This window comes from Aegilops tauschii, chromosome 4 (genome assembly GCF_002575655.3).
Source record: "Aegilops tauschii subsp. strangulata cultivar AL8/78 chromosome 4, Aet v6.0, whole genome shotgun sequence".
Classification (NCBI taxonomy): domain Eukaryota; kingdom Viridiplantae; phylum Streptophyta; class Magnoliopsida; order Poales; family Poaceae; genus Aegilops; species Aegilops tauschii.
This window is the reverse complement of record NC_053038.3, coordinates 13947440-13966677: the sequence shown is the minus strand read 5'-3', so window position 1 is coordinate 13966677 and position 19238 is coordinate 13947440. Positions and strand designations below refer to the sequence as shown.

General features: G+C 48.7%; 2 protein-coding genes and 1 long non-coding RNA gene across 4 annotated transcripts; 1 reads left to right on the top strand and 2 right to left on the bottom strand.

Moving 5' to 3' along the window:
* Positions 1-1280: 1280 nt before the first annotated feature.
* Positions 1281-4728, bottom strand: LOC141021165 (uncharacterized). 2 transcript variants are annotated; one of them, XR_012181202.1, is made up of 6 exons: positions 4175-4728; positions 4031-4097; positions 2631-3047; positions 2282-2380; positions 1868-2199; positions 1281-1764 (listed from the first exon to the last, which is right to left on the bottom strand). It is a non-coding gene; the product is annotated as an uncharacterized lncRNA (long non-coding RNA). The 2 variants fall into 2 exon arrangements; XR_012181203.1 differs by having other exon boundaries at positions 1281-1713; positions 4175-4710.
* LOC120962693 (B3 domain-containing protein Os03g0620500-like) lies at positions 4227-7311 on the top strand. Its single transcript, XM_040386449.3, has 5 exons — positions 4227-5098; positions 5187-5377; positions 5505-6078; positions 6180-6421; positions 6697-7311. Exons 2-5 carry the CDS (start codon positions 5339-5341, stop codon positions 6961-6963), a joined length of 1122 nt encoding a protein of 373 aa, XP_040242383.3. The 5' UTR covers positions 4227-5098; positions 5187-5338; the 3' UTR covers positions 6964-7311.
* Positions 7312-12023: 4712 nt separating this feature from the next.
* Positions 12024-16093, bottom strand: LOC109770945 (calcium-dependent protein kinase 9). Its single transcript, XM_020329660.4, has 4 exons — positions 14712-16093; positions 13135-13431; positions 12529-13043; positions 12024-12433 (listed from the first exon to the last, which is right to left on the bottom strand). Exons 1-4 carry the CDS (start codon positions 15463-15465, stop codon positions 12287-12289), a joined length of 1713 nt encoding a protein of 570 aa, XP_020185249.1. The 5' UTR covers positions 15466-16093; the 3' UTR covers positions 12024-12286.
* Between the last annotated feature and the right edge of the window lie 3145 nt (positions 16094-19238).

Sequence of the window (19238 nt, the reverse complement as noted above, 5' to 3'; positions counted from 1 at the left end):
TTGGCATGATGCGCATTTTCCCGAATATTATTGGAGTTCAGAAAATTAATGCCTTCTTATTTTTTTTTGGGGGAAAACACCATCACAAGAGTAGTCACTCACGGTTCGCTTTGATGATCATCTTTGTGCTATTCGATTGTTGTGATGGCTATATAAAACATACCATGCGTGGGTTCCGTCATCATCATGATGTTTTAGAAATGGCATGCTCCGCCGAGGTATATCCGACTCCACTGTGTACCACCGAGAAGCACCTTGCGCCTGCGCTGCACAAGACAAAGCTGAAGTTGTACTCCTGTTTCTTATCTTTTCGTGGAGCTGGCAGTGTGTGGCGAGCTGGACTGCTGGCTCCTCCAGCGTGCAGCTTGGGGGTGAAGTCTGTTTTAAACCTTAAACTCGTATATCTCGTCGGAACCGAACCTCCATCTTTGAATCCTTGAAATCGGTACCCTAACCTCTATGATCCCGGTCAATATCAACCCTCGTCCTGTTTGGTGCACCGGGAAAACATCCATCCCGCTCGGGATTACAGCCTACACTCGCTGACATAACTACCCCACATGTCATTTCCATCTTCTATCCCAATCCCCTTCGCTGTCCCTCCTGAAATCATAAGAACCTGCGGCTGTACCGCCCGAAGGCGCGGATGGAGGGCTCCCGGTTCTGGCACTTTCTTGGTTCGCAAGGCCTTCACGGGCCACGGGGGCATCCATGGTGGTCCGCTCCACACAGAGGATGATGTGGTCGGCGCTAGCGTTGGCGATGAGACGTGGGAGGAAGAACCGAAGCTGCGAGGTGAAGGCCCGCGATGGTCGCACATGGCGTGAAGGTCCGCGATGGTCGCACATGGCAATGGTCCACGTAGAAGCTGGCTTTGAAGCAGCAAGCAGGGGATGGATTTTTCATGAGCTAGCTCACACGTACAGTACGTAGCAACTTGCACGCCACTAGCTTGATCGATCTGTGCCAGCAAGAGTGCACAACGCACATAAGAGATGCTGGGGCATGCCGTTGATTTTGCCACACACCGCAGTGTCGGTTGCTTCAGGTGCTGGTGCTCACAACGAGGCAAGCATCATCGCTCGGGCAGCTTGAAAAAACAGTAACAAGGAAGAAGATGGATATGACGTGTAGGGCCGCTGAGTCAGTGAGAGAAACTAGAATCCCGTCCGGGATTATCTCTTTTCAATGCCACAAACAGGGCTAAGGTGGATGTAGGGTTGATATTGACCGGGATCTGAGAGTTCGGGGTACCGATTTAAGGAATTTAGACGTGAGGGTTTGATTCCGACGAGCTCTTTGACTTTAATGTTTAAAACAGACATCACTCCAACTTGGGTTCCGGTCGGTCGGTCGGCCGGCAGAAAAGAACATGAAATTTGCTAACTATAAACCATGAAAATAACCAAAGCTATGACGACGGCGCGCGACGTGCATGGCAGCATGGGCGTTATTCTGGCCAAGCACGGCGCAGGAGATTGGGTGCGTGATGTCAGAGAAAGAAGATGAAAATAGTGTGAACTCCGAAGAGGAGGAAGCGGCACATCAGTCCGGCCGCCGAGCACACATCCTTTCGGAAGCGTCTGTGCTTGAAATATTTCTGGCATCATCGCTGTCACCTGTTGGAGGCTGCCAAACACGTAGGGCTAAACGGCGGAATCTCTGCCCTGTTACTTCACGATTTGTCACGTTCCGCGGCGAAAGCAACCGGCGCTGGATTCCAGAAGTATCTGCGTCAGTGACTGTGCTGGACAATAACCGGATCTGGATAAACATAATCATAATGGCGCCATGTAAATCCGAAATGCCACGCACATGAACGCGATGGAATTGTTTGGTTGCATGTAGTGTGTCTGGTAGTACGTACCGTGGGCGCAATTCCCAGACACTCTATTTTTTGCGGGGTCTCTACACTTATTTCTGATGCCATGTGGAGCGACCCGACCCGACTGGCTTCAGGCTGTTGCCCAGAGTCTTCAGCTGCTCGGTACACTGCCACAGCGCCTTCCTGCAGCCGTTCCCAGATCTCACCATCCTGCATTGCCATCGGCAACCACGGATTCATCACAACTTGAGAACGCATGGAGTACAACAATCTGCCGCACAAGGCCCTTGGTGCCGGCGGATATCCACCGTGCCGTCCAAGGATTGAATGCGCCGCACCCCGCGCCGTCTCTGCAATCGATCTCAAACCATGCCCTGATGAGAAAGGTGAATGCAAACTAGTTAGTAGTACGAACTACGGACCCAACAATCTTGCAGTACAAAGCTTCGCAAGTACCTGGCCAGGTGAATGAAGAAACAGTTCATCATCTTCCCGACTTCCCGCCAAAACGCACCAGTTCTCCGCAGCTCAACAGGGGTTCCCGGAATCTCGGATCTGGAGGACAGGTATTGTTTGATATCAAAGAGAGACAATGCAATGCAAACCAGATCCCCATACAAGTAAGCACAAATGCTATGAGCCAGATTGATAAAACCACTGCAGAAAGCGTTCCGTGTCACACCATATTCAAGCCTGACAACACAATACATATGTGCCAATCCACCCAAATGTACGAAAACATGATTATAGAATATATTTTACTTTGGGTATTCCTCCTAAATTGGTAATAAATAGATAACTGTACCTCACAAGATCGTGAATGTGATCGGTATAATGTTATCTTCTCACTGATGGTAACTCGTGAACTGCACCCTTAGCGGCACTTGATTTATTACTTTGTGCAGCTGACGTTGCAAATAAGCCATATTGATGGTGCTCCATGTAAAAGGAAAAAGGCCTTACAAATGTATTCATGGCTGGATGCAAGTGAAATTTTGTAGAGCTGATTAAAGAAACTGTCAAACCTCTTTGCTTTGGCCGGAAGATCATGAGGATCGCATTGTTCAATGCATGAAAACGTCAACCAGATGGGACGGTATACAATCAGATCTTGGTGGCTCCATAAAAGCCAAAAGATATTGCGAAACGAATAATCTGGCAATCTACGTCGTATAGTGTAGCTTGGAACCAAATGCTCATATAATTGTCCTGCAGTGTTAACCTGTAAACAATGGAAAAGGTAAGAACAAAAGATCACTTGGATCTTCTTAAGTCGCAAGAGAAAAGTTATAGACATTTGCTCTCCCATCACAACTAAGTTTCTATTTGAAGAGTATGCTTACACCAAATTCCGTGAGTTCCAATAATTATTACACACTCTGGGATCCAAAAGCATACAACAACAAATGTGAATCAAACAAAATGATACAAACCTACATTCCTGAACTTTAACTTCGGACAATACATTCCCAATCTTAGGTGATAATATTTTCATCTAAAAGTAAGTATCTCTTAAACATCAAATATGCAGCTTTGATGTATGTATCCTAAATTTAGTGAGCTTCAATATTCACACCTGGTTAACTTTTCAAAACTTCAGCACTAACCAGGAAAACAAATTGAAGGTGTCATTCTACTGCCCGTTGAGATGTACAATGGTGTTCAGTTCGCTGATCCATTTCAGGATACCCAAGAAAATCGTCGATAAAGGCAGTATCCGCAGTTTGCCAACTAAATCCCTGTCCTCAGGAGAAAGATGAAATGTTCTAACCTCTTTTGATATCATAGCCAAAACAACCCTCTCTCTTTAATCTTCATTGACAATGACAAGGCAATTTCATGATCAGAGGGTTTCACAAGAAACCACACAAAACATGATGTTTTCTGTATCCTTCGATGTACCATTCTGGAGAGGGCTGTCAGGTTTAATCAGGGATGAGGCACGCCATTCGGCTCGTGCAGGTGCTCTGCAGTTGCGTGTTCTAATCCCAGTTGATTGGGATGCGCACTAATCTTTCTCCCTCTCTCTTTTTCTACTGTGCGTTTATGTTGCCCTCCTGCGCTTTACTATCCTTTCTACCTTTTCAATACATCGAGACGGAAGCCTTTTGCATTTTCTCTAAAGGAACACATTCTGGCGAAGGTGCATATACATCACAATGAGATATGTTCATGAAAAAAACGTTGGATCTATTGCATGTTTACCTTTGCCAAGTCCAATCAAGCAAGCATTTTTTTGGTTTTGCAAACTACCCTGCTGATTGATGCCAACCTAGCACATTAAAGTAGAATTGATGAACACAAATGTCACTGAGAGATCAATTCAGAATTAGAGTTCACAAAGTGTACCTGGTACATGATTCGGCTGAACGAAGAGTGCCTTTTATGTCCAGCGAATGGCGTCCTTACCCACGATGCCATCAAACAGGTGCCTTGCGTCACCGACAGCCCCGCACATGGAGTAGGCGTCGACCAGCGAAGGCGTTCCGGTCATGGCCCAGCCTGCACGCGCAGGCGAGCCCCAGAGCGTCGTCCATGGCGACGACGGGCTTGAGCACCGAGGTGAGCACGAACTGGTTCACCTCGTGCCCCTCCCGCCGCAGCCTCCGGAACAGCGCCGCGGCGGCCTCGAGCTCCCCGCGCAGCGCGTGGGCCTGGAGGAGCGTGACGAAGGACGCCGTGTTCCGCTCGGGCAAGGCGTCGAACACCCTGCGCGCGCCGGCCAAGGGCCCCAGCTTGGCGTACAGGTTGATCAGGACGTTGGCGCAGAAGAGGTCGAGGTCCAGGCCGCCGCCCCGTAGGACGTGGACGTGGCCCCGTAGGGACGGCCGGGAGGAGGCGGCGGCTCGCTCGCCGGATCATCGGCCGTGGCCGTCGAAAGCTGCGAATTTGCCGCTTGCCCAAATACAGTACAGTATACGTAGTAAATAAAAGTGTACCCAGTTTTGTCGCTGTTATTACAGGCCAAATGCCACTCCATTGCTATTTCTATTTTGATTCCAATTTGGTACTTCAGTACACTTCTGGTCTACTACCATCATTATGCTATTTCTAAATTATAATTAGGTAACTCATGTCACTTAAGCGCACCCATAATGTGTGTTCCAAATATACGAGTTTTTGTTTCGTCTGTTTGCCATGTCCTTTTGTATTTCCTGAAAACAGCACGAAACTTAAATCGTCAAAGACAGTGAACCTTGTAACTCTAACCACCTTCTCAGAGCTTTGGAGGTGTTCCACCTGCCGCAACTTGCGATCATCATGTGCTGAATGGTAATGTTAATTATAGTATTCTAAAGTCTAATACTACTTGTACTATGCTTTTGTGGTCATTAATTGGAACAGTGTACCTGATGTGCAGAACAAGTACTGCCTGATCCTGGACATGTTTAGACCTCAACTGACTCTGGCTATAGCATATTATCTGGCTGCCATCTAACCAAAGCACAAGATGAGAAAGTATGTGAAATAGCTTGCACCGTGAGATCTCAAGTTCCCCTTTATGTGGCAGCCATGAACAAAAGCAATGTCAACTTGAAGGGTTGCTCTGTTGTAAGTTGGATCTTTTCCCTAACAATTTCTTGGTTATGTTATTAACCCCATTAATAGGACCCATTCCTACTGCTACTGGTCAAGATTCCATCGTTGCACTAATGTCTTTTTATTTGGGTTACTGCAGAACCTACCGTTAAAGCTTGTGGAACATTTCAAGGAGGACACATCTAAAGCTACTATTCAACTAGAAGCCCCTAATGACAATATATATGGTGTTGAAGCTTGCAAGCACGGTGATGACCAAACAGTCCTCCAATATGGGTGGAATAATCTTGTAGATGCTAATCGCATACAAGAGAATGACCTCCTTGTTTTTATAATCAAGGGTAAGAAACGCCTTGAAGTTCGTATTCTTGGCACAAGTGTTCATCAGAGAACCTCTTCATGCTTTGGCACGGGAAATATTTCTAGTACTCAAGAAATTCGTGAAGATTCTCTTGAAATAACTGATCCACCCCCTCATACAGACTACTATGTGAGTAGTTCTGATGATGATCACATTATGGAAGAAGGATACTATGTGAGTAGTTCTGATGATGATCGCATTGCGGAAGAAGACTATGTGAGTAGTTCTGATGGTGATCACATTGTGGAAGAAGGCACTAGAAAATCATGTAGGCGGCAGAAGCAGGCACCTAGTTGCCATGCAAAAGCTCAAAAGGTGGCTTCAACGTCCTCCCCATCTGCTGCTAAATCAGGTTATAGTGCTATATATACGTGTGTGTTTTCCTTTTATCAACTTTCAAATTGCTTCTGGTTATGCTATGCTTATCTTATGAGGGTTGTGCAAGCTTTTCAGGATATGAAGCTCACAAGCTGAATGAGCGAGCATCTGTGGAGTTTGGGGTCAATTTGGAACCTCATAGCTCCACCAGCAATCTCGAGGGGCCTTCCCAGTATCCCTACATTCTATCTGAAGGAAGGGCAAGTCTAAGTAGTGCGGAGAAGAAGAAAGTTGAGGAGAAAGTTCAAGCAATTCAATCTGAACTTCCTATCTATGTGGTAGTAATGACCAAAAGCCGGATTAATGCCGATCAATTGGTGAGCTCAATTACATACTCTTTGACCTGTTGTTTGTAGATAGATTGCGTTAATTTGTCAAGGAAATCTTGAGCCCACTTGTGCAATTACTACATTACAAAACCCTGTGCATATATAACCAATTAATTTCTCATCTAAAAACGCATCAAAATCCATCTATTATTAATACGTAGACACCGACTGTACTGTACGTGTGAATCATTCATTCCACTGAAGTAGCAGACATTGATCTGACATTTTGATTTCTCATGCAACGCTCGTGCATGTCTGATCAGGGCATCCGCATGGAATACGGTGCAAGACATATTCCACACATAAACAGAAAAACGGATCTCATGCTTCAGGCAGAGGGAAGTACCGAGCAGCACACCTGCAGATTGGTAATAGATCAGAGCGGAAAGAGGTGGATTCGTCGTGGCTGGAAGGATTTCGTCACCGAGAATAAAGTGCGGGAGGGGGATATCTGCCTCTTTGAACGGGGAGAGAGCACGAAAAAGCTCAGGATGATGGTCTATTTCATCCGCAGGTCAAGTCAGACATAGAGATCGATGTAGCTCAAGGCCTAGTATTCTATGTACTGCTAGTTAATGCGTTGTCCGTATGGTTCTAACCATGGTGCCCTGCCATGACATGACAGTGAATGAACTTGTCTCTAATTTGGGATAGGTTGGAGTCTAGTTTGTCTCTAGTTAGCAGTACTGTCTGATGCTCATATGTACTTATATTATTTCTGGTTAGGAGGATGTCTCCAGGTGATGTGATAACCTGTTCTCCCATGAGACATGATGTAAACTTTAAACACCACTATGCTACGTACGTGTTAGTGTGTTACCTACTGTACTTGCATGCTCTGTTGATGACAGTTGGAATCCCAGATTTGAAAACTTTACAAATAGATGTCAATTCAGATGCCTGCTACCAATCCCGGATACCCAATCCACCGAAATCTCTGGGCAAGATCAGCTAGAGTCCCAAGCAATCAGGCAGTGACTGCCATGTACCCCGCCAGAGTTTTTCCAGAAGAAAGCACTTTGCCTAATTTTATTTTGTCAATTTTCGTCTGGCAGAAACACACAGGACATGAGGTATGCTGGTATGACTGAGATAACTGCATTTACCATCTGCACTATAACAAGTAGTATCTTCTGTCAATTTTCTGGATAATATAGGCTGTAAAAGGTTCTCCGACAACTTGTGCACGGACAAACATCTAAGCCAGTTCTCATGAAAATTCCCCTGATGAAGAATGTCCAATAAACATGGGGCGTGCTACGTATTCGTTGTCTGATCTTTCTAAAAGATCGGCCGGGTCGCGAACCCTTAGATCCGGCTTCCATCATTGCAATGATGGCTTTGTTGCAGAACTTTTTTGCAACAGTGGACTTTTGCTGGAGGTAAGCTGACCATTGCATGCTGCAGAGAATGAGATGGTAAGTTTTGCTTTCTCTTGCTCAACTTTTTGATTGTTTCGTTCACTCAATGTTAGTGTACACATTACGTAGCCCGCACCCGCTGCCATGATGTACCGCAGGACAGAGGGACGGCCATTTACGTACACACACTGTTGGATGAAACTGAATGGGGAGTATGTGTGGGAGGGCATGATCCTTTAATGAAAGCTTGTAGGACATCCAGTTAATCTAGTCGAATTTGAGACATTGTTGTACTAGACTTAATTTACATGCTATGTATGAATGATTTGTGCTATTTTCTATCTGAACTTTAATGAATATTGGCCGACTTGCATTAATTTCATCCGATTGGTTCATAAAGTATTTGAAATGTATGCAGACAGTGTTGGATGGTGGCCTCCCGCATCTGTATCCGTAGATTGGTCTCTTTGTCCGTGGATCGGATGTGATAGAAAATTTGCGTTCGCCGTTCAAGATGCCCTAACGTATAACTAATTGATGGATCATGGATGCATGCCACACATCGAGGGACGTAGCTAGTCACGGGAGGACGCATCAAATAGCTTCTTTTTTTTGAGGATAGGACGCATCAAATAGCTACTCCCTACGTTCGGAATTACTTGTCTTGAAAATGAATGTATCTAGAACTAAAATACGTGTAGATACATCCATTTCTGCAACAAGTAATTCCGAACGGAGGGAGTACTATGGAAAGGAGGGAGTATTATAATTCACGCGCGTGTAGTTAAAAAAAAATCACGCGCGTGTCCTCGCCGACGCGTTGATCGGGGGCGCAGCCGAGCCACCTCGCAACCCACCCAGGTCAGTACAATCTATCTCAAAACTAGCCTTTTGCCCCGACCCCATCGATCTGTCTCGCTCCTTGGATCCTTCCCTTTGAGAGATCGATCTCTTTCTCTCTCATGCCTCCGCCTCGCTAGGGTTCGGCTCCACTCCGACCTGCCTTCTTCGTCCTCCGTCCCGTGTTGCCACGGCCACGCCATCCGCCGCCTTCCACGATCCACATCTCCATCGGCGCCGTCCCTCTCCTCCGTCTCCCGTCATGCCAGCAGACAACCCTTCCTCTCCCTGCGATCGCCGCCACCCCCACATCCTCTTGGACAAGAAGTGCCTAATCGGCTTTTCGGAAAATTCCACCGCTGCAAAAACCAAGAACAGCCAAGGGCTCGACGTCGAGGTCTCTCTGAAAACAGCCGATCCCCCGGCCATCTCACTGTGCTTTGCCCGCTGCGTCGATCATCAGGCCACCGGGAACAATCGCTTGGCCGGAGAGCCTTTTATACATGGTATAGCTGGAGGGTTCATACTGCTGGCTATCGCTTTCTTGGACAGTGTCAACCATTATTTGCGGTACATCGACTACTTCGTTTACAAAGCAGGAGGGCCACGTCCCGCCTCTCTCCATCTTCTCCCAAGGCCCTATCCGTCTTCTTTTTCACGAAATTTGGTTGCAGTCTTGCCTATCAGTGACGACGACAGCGAAGAAGACTTTGCTGTCGTTTTCCCTCGTGTTGAATATCTCGTGCTCGAGTCTCGCAGGCATTACACACTACTCGTCTATCGCTCCGACACGAATGCTTGGCGCTCTCAGGTGGCTTACATCGCCGACGAGGATAGTGAAACAATGAATGCTAAGCATAAGATATCGGTTCATCGTGCCATGAGCGTGGCGTATGCAGAAAAGGGTGTCATAGGCTGGATCGATCTTTGGTGGGGAATTCTCTTGTGCAATGTTTTGGACAGCAAGCCTATCATCCGTTTTGTTCCGTTGCCAATATCGGAACCGTGTGATCCCTCTGAGTTCCACCTGACGTTTGAGGATCTCACCCCGAGACCGCACCGTCATGTCACGATATGCAATGGTTTGATCAAATTTGTTGGATTAAATTTCCATGCAGACAATGCCATTCGCAGCATGAAGCAAGCACGAGATCATGGTTGGACGGCTAGAACATGGACCAGATCAATCTATTCAGATGATGTTTGGCATGATGGCATGACGATTGATACGTCTGAGATATATTTCACTGACTCAAGTTTGCCGAGTCTCTTGCCCGGGATGTTTGATGAGGAAAACAATTTGACATGGGGGAAATTCACCACTGCCGGCCCTACATTAAGTTTGCTCGATGACGATATTGTTTACATTATGGCGAAGGAGAGCGTGTGCCATCGGACAGCATATGTACTCGCTGTCAACACTAAAAGTTCAAAGCTCGAATCTGGTGCGCAATGTTCTGCTCAAAAGATGAGGTGGTTCGAACCCACCTATGAGCCGTGTCTTCTTTTTAGCTCTTTCGGCACAACTTCAGGTACTCGTCCCTAATAAATTTATGTAGCTAACAAAACATTGTAATAATAACCTGAAAAGCACTAGTTAATATGGTAGTCTGATAACACATGTAGTAGTTAGCTGCTTTTGTATTGTTGAACGATTTTATTACTGTTGATATACTTTATGCTTTGCAATTATTATTTTTTGTAGAGTTGGTTAAAGAATTTGAAACCAAAGCGGCAGTTATGGAAATCAAGGAGGGACCGATCCTCTCTGTGTTGTCGGAGCGTCTCCACGCGCTGCGGAAGCAGCAGAATCGCGTCGCGCGGACGGAAGAGTCCGTCGCCGCCGGCAAGACGCTTAGCCAGGAGCAGAAAGAGGCGATGCGCTCCAAGCCTATCCTCGCCGCCGTCATCGACGAGCTCGAGCGCCTCCGCGCGCCGCTCGCCGCCGCCCTCGCCGAGGAGCTCTCCACTATCTCCGCCCCTGCTGCCGGTTCCTCGTCCATCTAGGACCTCCTCGTTCTTCAGCTGCACTATTTCCATTCTGTCTTTCACTAGAATCCTTGTGAGTTTTTCTATGCTAGGTGCTGGGAGTCACTGGAGCAGATGACGTAGAGTTGCGGCTAGGTTGGCAGCTTAAAAAAATAAGCCACCTTCTCCTCAGCTTATCCCATAAGACATCTCTCTTATTGATTGATTGGGGCTTCTAAATTAGTTATGAGATAACTAATTTAGAAGTCTCAACAAATTTGAAGAACGGCTTATTTTTTTAGCTGAAGAGAGGCAGCTTATTTTTTAAGCCGCCCAAAAGAACTGGCCCCTAATAAAATGTTTCTCCTTGCGCGTGATCTACTTGCCTGGTTTGTTTAGCGTTGGGAAGGTTCTGCTGGTAGGATTTGGTCAGACAACTGACATAGAGAACAATTCTGGTTTCTTGTGTTCCCAGACGAAGACTTGTCCAGCTCGATCCTCCGCTCGTTTGATTGATTCAAAAGGGTATGAGAGCATACGTAGCAACCAGCAAGCCCTATGGGTGGCTTCATATATTTCCGGTTGTTTTGTTAGCTCCGGTAGTTCTTTCCGGACTCGTTGGATATATGGTCGCTTTACATTGTTCATGTTTCCTTTGCTTGTTTAGTGTTAGGAAAAGATTCTGGTAGGACTTTGTCAAACGGCTGACCTGAAGAATAATTCTGGTTTCTTGTGTTCTGAGAACTCTCCAGCGCCGTGTTAATGCATTTGCTTCTTTGATGCTAGGGTGTGAGAATTTGATTAATAATAATAAACCTAGTAGCAATGGGCCGGGCTCTTGCTTTGGAATGGAAGGGAATCATGGATGGCTGGATGCATCCTTTTGCCATGCTGCACGGCGCCTCATGTCTTAATCATGTTTGACCGCTGCTTTCCCCGTTGTTTAATCGATCATTATTTTTCACGGAATAAATCCTACAAGCTGATGTGGCAATGCTCTGATAGGAAATGGGGTGGCCCCACAGCTGAATCACAGCAGCCGTAGTCCTGGCCATGGGCAGCCCGGCCTGAACGCCCTGGCCCGACGCTGCACCCGGGCCGGGCCCAGGCCCGTCCTTTTCATGATTTACTAAAGGGGCCCAGCCCGAGGCCTGTCGGGCTTTCACACATGCGGGCTGGGCTTGGGCCTGAATTTCTAGGCCCGACTCCCGGGCCGGGCCGGGCCTGGGTTTTCTTCGTCGGGCTTGGCTAGGCCCGGCCCGAGGGATGGCCAGGTATAATCACAGGGAAAGGGAGCGATTTATCAGAGGACACCTCTGCCCGTAGACGGTTCGCACAGTCCGTAGGTGTAGGATTTTTGTTATTTTTCTCTTAAGCACGCACCCCCAAAGCGGAAACGGGAAAGAGCAAAAGCCCTCTGCTTTAGATGTCTGTCCCCATCCTTTGTTGCTCATTCTATCATTTGGCTACTTTAGATGTCTCTTCTAGCACACATAATTAAAGGCATGATCTAACGCCCGACCAAAAACATTTCCGCATCAATTTTGCGGATGATCCAAACAGTCTACGACAAACATATGAACAAACAACGGGATCGGGAATAAATCGAATACTACAATTCAATTGATGTATGCATACAAAACCAAGCATCACAACGATCATCCTATGTATGTGTGATGGATGATCAGTGCGCCATGGAGATGGAGCCGTCCTTGATGAGGCTGTTGCTGAGGGACTTGAAGCGCTGCTTGGAGTACTGGCGCGATGCTTTCCGCCAGTCCGTCCCGGCTTTCATCATCGCCACGAACTCCACGAAGCTGACCCGGCCATCCTGCATTCCATCGGCGATCGACGACCATGGATTCTGAATGAACATGGAAATGCATGCATGGCCATAACAATTTGTGAGGTTCGGAGCGAACGTACCTTGTCGGTGTCGACCTCCTGCAGGACGTGGTCGACGACGGCGTCGTCGGCTCTACCGGAGTCGTCGGCGAGCGCGTCGGCGAGCTCGGCGCGCTCGATGTAGCCGCTGCTGTCGCGGTCGAAGAAGAGGAAGGCCTTGCGGAGGTGCTGGTCGTTGGAGAGGCGCTGCAGGTGGATGGTGATGGCGACGAACTCGGCGTAGTCGAGGTAGCCGTCGCCGTCCACGTCGGCGGCCTCCATGAGCAGCTCCATCTCGGGCTCGGCGAGCTTGGAGCCCACCCGGGCGAGGCCGGCCTTGAGCTCCTCCAGCGTGACCCGACCGTTGTTGTCCGTGTCCATGAGAGCGAACATCTCCTTGATCACCTCCACCTCCTCCGCCGACAGGTGCTCCGCGATGACCCGCATCGCCTTCTTCTTGAAGCGGTTCATGACGGAGAACTGCTTCAGCCGCGCCCGCACCACGTCCCCCAGCGGCACGTTCGGCGCCTTCTTCGCATCCTGCAGCCACGGGTGCGCTGCATGCATGCATGCATACGTAGATAGATCACCAGCCGCGCGCCATTGATGATGCATGTTTGAGTGGAGATCGAGCAGGTAGTTACCGACCGAGGACTTGGCGGGCGGTGAGGCGCTTGCGGGGGTCCATCTCGAGCATCTGGCGCACGAGGCTCTTGGCGCTGTCGGAGATCCGCGGCCAAGGCTCCCGGTCGAAGTCAAGCACGCCGCGGAGGATGGAGCGCGCCACGCCCTGCTCCGTCTCGGCCCAGAAGGGAGGGACGCCGCAGAGGAGGATGTAGAGGATGACGCCGGCGCTCCAGATGTCCACCTCCGGGCCGTAGCTGCGGCGGAGCACCTCCGGCGCCATGTAGTACGGGCTGCCCACGATCTCCGAGAACCGCTCGCCTGCACCACAGCAGATTTTACCCAGTCAACATCGTACTAGCAGCATTTACCATTGACTGATTAGTGTCATTAGCTTTTCAGGTGAAAAAAAAAATATGAAAACAGAAATTCCAGATTTTGCAAGTGCAGAACAGGCGTGCAAGATTATGGATTTTTTTTTCAAAGGGTCAGTCGGTTTCTCTTCTTCTATCTCAACCGTCGGATGGTGCTTCATCTTCAGCGACGTTCACCCACCACCGATCTCCTATGTGCTGGCGTAAGCCCCGGTGATCCCTCTAAATAAGCGCACCACCAGATTTTTCGGTGAGCCTAAACCATCAACCTTCTAGTTCCTAGCCGAGGCCTTGCCGGCATACCCAGACCTCGCTTCGCTACGCTCGCCCCACCGTCGGTGGCCTCGGTGCTTAGACTCATTTCCTCCTTCCTTTTTTTTTGAACAAACATTTCCTCCTTCCTTCTCCCATGAATTGACTGGTCCAAATTTAAAAATTAGGCAGCTCGATCACCTTTAGCCATGCCGGCAAAATCAACGGGGCCTTTCGTTGGGGTGCGCATGTATGTGAGGTGAGCTGGACCGTGTCAAGAAGTGTGGACGCAATTATGTGAAGCAGAAAGAGGTTGTCTTTAGAAAAAAAAAGTTTATTCAGAACTGTTCATCCCCTATTATGTCTTTTGACTTTGGACGTGGCACGCAGTCCATTGATACAAATGCACTCAACCACCACGTACAGCGGAGCAAGGAGGCGGAAACGTTCACTAAGATGTAAGCTTGGTTGACCAAGTTTACTCACTACGCAAGAGGTGGGCCGCAAGAGGCGGAAACGTTCACTAAGATAAAATTAGGCAGCTCGATCACCTTGGAGTCTAAATTTCTTTCGTGCAAAGATTGCAAAGGTGGGCCGCAAAACTCTTGATGCCACTCCGGCAAACTACTACTCCCTTCGTTTCATAATGCAGTGCATATAGATTTTCTGAAAAGTCAAATTTTACAAATTACTACTAGTATTTATATAAAAATCAGTTTGTAAAAATGGCATAAACATTATACACCCACTAACCACAACATGAAAAACCAAAAGGTACTATGTAAGCCTACAACAGCTACGCCTTGGTTTGGCATTGCTTTAATTAATTCATACTAATCCTCTGTTTTATTTTACTTGCACGAGATTTTCTCTGTAAACAGCTTGGTACTACAACGAATTGAAAAATGGAAGGAGGAAGAATTGTGCAAGCAGACCTCTTTATCAAAAAATAATAATTACAGCAGGAAGGCAGACCTGGCCGGAAGAAGACGGAGAGGCCGAAGTCGATGGCCTTGAGCTGCGCGTCCTCTTCCTTGCCGGCGTAGAGGAAGTTCTCGGGCTTGAGGTCCCGGTGCATCACCCCGTGCGCGTGGCACGCCCGCACCACCTCCGCCACCGTCCTGGCCGCCGCCGCCGCGGCGCGCTCCGTGTACCGCCCGCGCGCCACGATCCGGTCGAACAGCTCGCCGCCGTCGCAGAGCTCCATGACCAGGTGCACGGCCTCGTCGTCCTCGTAGGCGGCGCGCAGCCGCACGAGCGCCGGGTGGTCCGGCAGCGACGCCATGATGGCCACCTCGCGGCGCACGTCGGCCACGTCCACCGCCGTCCGCAGCCGCGCCTTGGGGATGGACTTGCACGCCAGCCGCTCCCGCGCCGCGCCGCGGTCCGTGGCCAGCCGCGTGACGCCGAACTCGCCGCGCCCCAGCTCGCGCCCCAGGTGGTACTTGTCCGTCACGCGCAGCCGCGGGTGGTGCGGCACCACGCCGTCCAGCACGCGCGCCAGCGCCGCCGAGCCGCCGCCGCGGTGGGCGTACGGGTTGGGCTTGGCCTTGGCCCGGGGCCGGGGCCGGGGTTTGGGGCTCGCCCTGGCGGCGGCGGGGTTCGGCTCGCTGCTGCCGCTCGGTCTCGGGGGCGTCGCCGGCCTCTTCCGGTGCTGCGGCCGTGCTCCCGCCGCGTCGAGCTCTGGCTGAGACGAGGCGGCGCAGCAGGACAAGCAGGCGTTGCCCATCGTATCACCCTCCTCGCCTTGTAGAAGCTACTGGATGCTTCCGCACCGCTGTCTTCTTCGTCTACCTAGTGCACGGATGGCGCAGACGACATGCGGCAGAGTAGACGCGGCTAGCTAGCTGTGTGTCTCTCGGGGCCTCCGATCGACGACCGAGCCGGCCTCTATTCTCTCTAGTCTCTATCTATCTACAGACTAGAGCTAGTGCACGCGCGGCATTTCTCGAGAGAAGGCGCGGGGAGAGGGTGGAAGGGGTCCATGCATACCACGCGTGCATGCACTCCACACAGAGCACGGGGGAAGCTAGGCATCAGCTGGCGATCATATTCAATTATGGAGCTGTCCGCTTCTACTTCTACAGCTCGCTCGCTCGATGGATTAACAAAGCCGGGGGTGTCGAGAGGAAAGCGGGAGCTTTGCTTGGTGCCGACGTCCTCTCGATCGATTGGGCCGGCGTATAGGGAAGAAGAAGAAGAAGAAGAAGGGACCGGACAGCTTTCCGAGGATCCGTTACTGCAGCTTGCTGGGTCGATCGACGCAATGAGTCGGTCGGTGTGCGTCGCTGGATCCATGCAATGGCTTGTCCCCTCGATCTGGGGCCGTTGAGCTGCAGGATCTCTTCTCAGCTGCCGCCGTCATGTGGGAAAGCTGGCGAGCATAAGAGGAGAGAGTGACCCGGCGTGAAGGCGTGAGGGTGAAGGCAGGACGTTGACGGGGAAATAATGGCGCAGGTAGAATGATGGATTAACAAAGTCGGAGGTGTCAACGATCGCCCTCCTCCATAGCTTGCAAAGTATAGTACTCTCTCCACTGCATAATGTAGCGCGTCCGTGCTTCACGAGATTCAACTTTAACCGTAAATTTAGCTATGGAGACCGATTGCGACGGGGCAAAAATTATACCACTGAATTCGTATTTTCAATATGAATTCAGTGATATAATTTTTGTCCCCGAGCAATCGGTCTTATTGGTTAATTTTCAATATGAATTTAGTGATATAATTTTTGTCCCCGAGCAATTGGTCTTATTGGTTAAATTTACGGTTAAATTTGGATTTCGAAAAATGCAGGCGCACTATATCGTGAAATGGAGGGAGGAGCGGATAAGCAGACGCCACCATGAGTATCTGTATCTTCATTGGACAAGGACATCGCGGACTGGCAATAATGGTATTTCTGAGCAAGATAATGATAGAATGGGCACCAAAGGAAGGGGACAGAGATGGAAAGGAGGGCGCTTTTGCCCTTTCCCGTTTCCGCTTTGGGGGTGCTCAAGGTTAAGATAATGGATTAAACAACGGGGAAAGCAGTGGTCAAACAGCCTAAACACACATGATTAGGGCATGAGGCGCCATGCAGCAGGGCAATATGATGCATCCAGCCATCCATGACTCCCCTTCCATTCCATTCAAAACCAAGAAAGAGGCCGGCCGATTGCTACTAGCTTTATTATTAGTATCATTTTTCAAATTCTCACACCCTAGCATCAAAGAAACAAATGTGTTAACACGGCACCAGAGAGTTCTTAGAACACAAGAAACCAGAATTGTTCTCTAGATCAGCTGTCTGACAAAGTCATACCGGGATCTTCTTCCTAACACTAAACAAACCAGATGCCACGCCTAAAGATAAACATTTTATTGGTCCAGTTACGCTCATGGGCATAGAAAACTTAGCCGCATCTCTTCATTATCGGCTACAGCGACACCCAACACGTCACACAGAACTAATTCACCTGTGAAAGACAAAGCCAGCATCCGTCGAAACAAACAGAAAAATAGAAGTACACAAATATTTGGAAGCGACGATGACGACCAAAACAAACAAACAACCCAAATACTTATTAATGTAGCTGCACTAATTGCGCTTCCCGAGCGCACGCGCTATGCGACAAAAAACTCACACGGTACGGGTTTCATCTGAGCAGATCGACCTGCCATAAAGGGTGTGTCATCATTACAGTATAACAAAGATAGTGTCTGGTCCTCATCCCATCCGAACACAACTCAAGAAAGGAAAAATACGTGCATTTATTAAGGTTTTACAAAATTTAAAAATCCATAACTTTTGATTCGAGAATCAAAATTTAGATTTGTTTTCGCCATTGGGTTTTCACGGCGAGATCTTCAAAACTAGATCCCATATTGGTATATTTCGACGAACTTTTTTTTGAGCAACTTTGGATGGTGTAGAGCAGTAGAGGCAAATTTAGTGCTATAGGAAAGCAACTTCTTCTTAGTTTGCGTATTATATGAAGGAAATATGCCCTAGAGGCAATAATAAAGTTATTATTTATTTCCTCATATCGTGATAGATGTTTATTATTCACGCTAGAATTGTATTAACCGGAAACATAATACATGTGTGAATACATAGACAAACATAGTGTCACTAGTATGCCTCTACTTGACTAGCTCGTTAATCGAAGATGGTTGAGTTTCCTAGCCATAGACATGAGTTGTCATTTGATTAACGGGATCACATCATTAGGAGAATGATGTGGTTGACTTGACCCATTCCGTTAGCTTAGCACTTGATCGTTTACTATGATGCTATTGCTTTCTTCATGACTTATACATGTTCCTATGACTATGAGATTATGCAACTCCCGTTTATCGGAGGAACACTTTGTGTGCTACCAAACGTCACAACGTAACTGGGTGATTATAAAGGTGCTCTACAGGTCTCTCCGAAGGTACTTGTTGAGTTGGCGTATTTCGAGATTAGGATTTGTCACTCCGATTGTCGGAGAGGTATCTCTGGGCCCTCTCGGTAATGCACATCACTATAAGCCTTGCAAGCAATGTGACTAATGAGTTAGTTGCGGGATGATGCATTACGGAACGAGTAAAGAGACTTGCTGGTAAAGAGATTGAACTAGGTATTGAGATACCGATGATCGAATCTCGGGCAAGTAACATACCGATGACAAAGGGAACAACGTATGTTGTTATGCGGTTTGACCGATAAATATCTTCGTAGAATATGTAGGAGCCAATATGAGCATCCCGGTTCCGCTATTGTTTATTGACCGGAAACGTGTCTCGATCATGTCTACATAGTTCTCGAACCCGTAGGGTCCGCACGCTTAAAGTTTGGTGACGATCGGTATTATGAGTTTTTGTGTTTTGATGTACCGAAGGTAGTTCGGAGTCCCGGATATGATCACGGACATGACGAGGAGTCTCGAAATGGTCAAGACGTAAAGATCAATATATTGGAGGACTATATTCGGACACCTGAAATGTTCCGAGTGGTTTCAGAGAAAAAACCGGAGTACCGGGGGGTTACCGGAACCCCCCGGGGAGTTAATTGGGCCTCATGGGCCTTAGTGGGAGAAGAGGAGGGGCGGCCAGGGCAGCCGCACGCCCCCTCCCCCTCTAGTCCGAATTGGACAAGGAGGGGTGGGGGGGGGGACGGCGCCCCCCCTTTTCCTTCTCCTCCTCTCTCCCTTCCTTCCCTCTCCTACTCGAACAAGGAAAAGGAGGAGTGTTGGGGAACGTAGTAATTTCAAAAAATTTCCTACGCACATGCAAGATCATGGTGATGCATAGCAACGAGAGGGGAGAGTGTTGTCCACGTACCCTCGTAGACCGAAAGCGGAAGCGTTAGCACAACGCGGTTGATGTAGTCGTACGTCTTCACGATCCGACCGATCAAGTACCGAACGCACGGCACCTCCGAGTTCAGCACACGTTCAACTCGATGACGTCCCTCGAACTCCGATCCAGCCGAGCTTTGAGGGAGAGTTCCGTCAGCACGACGGCGTGGTGACGA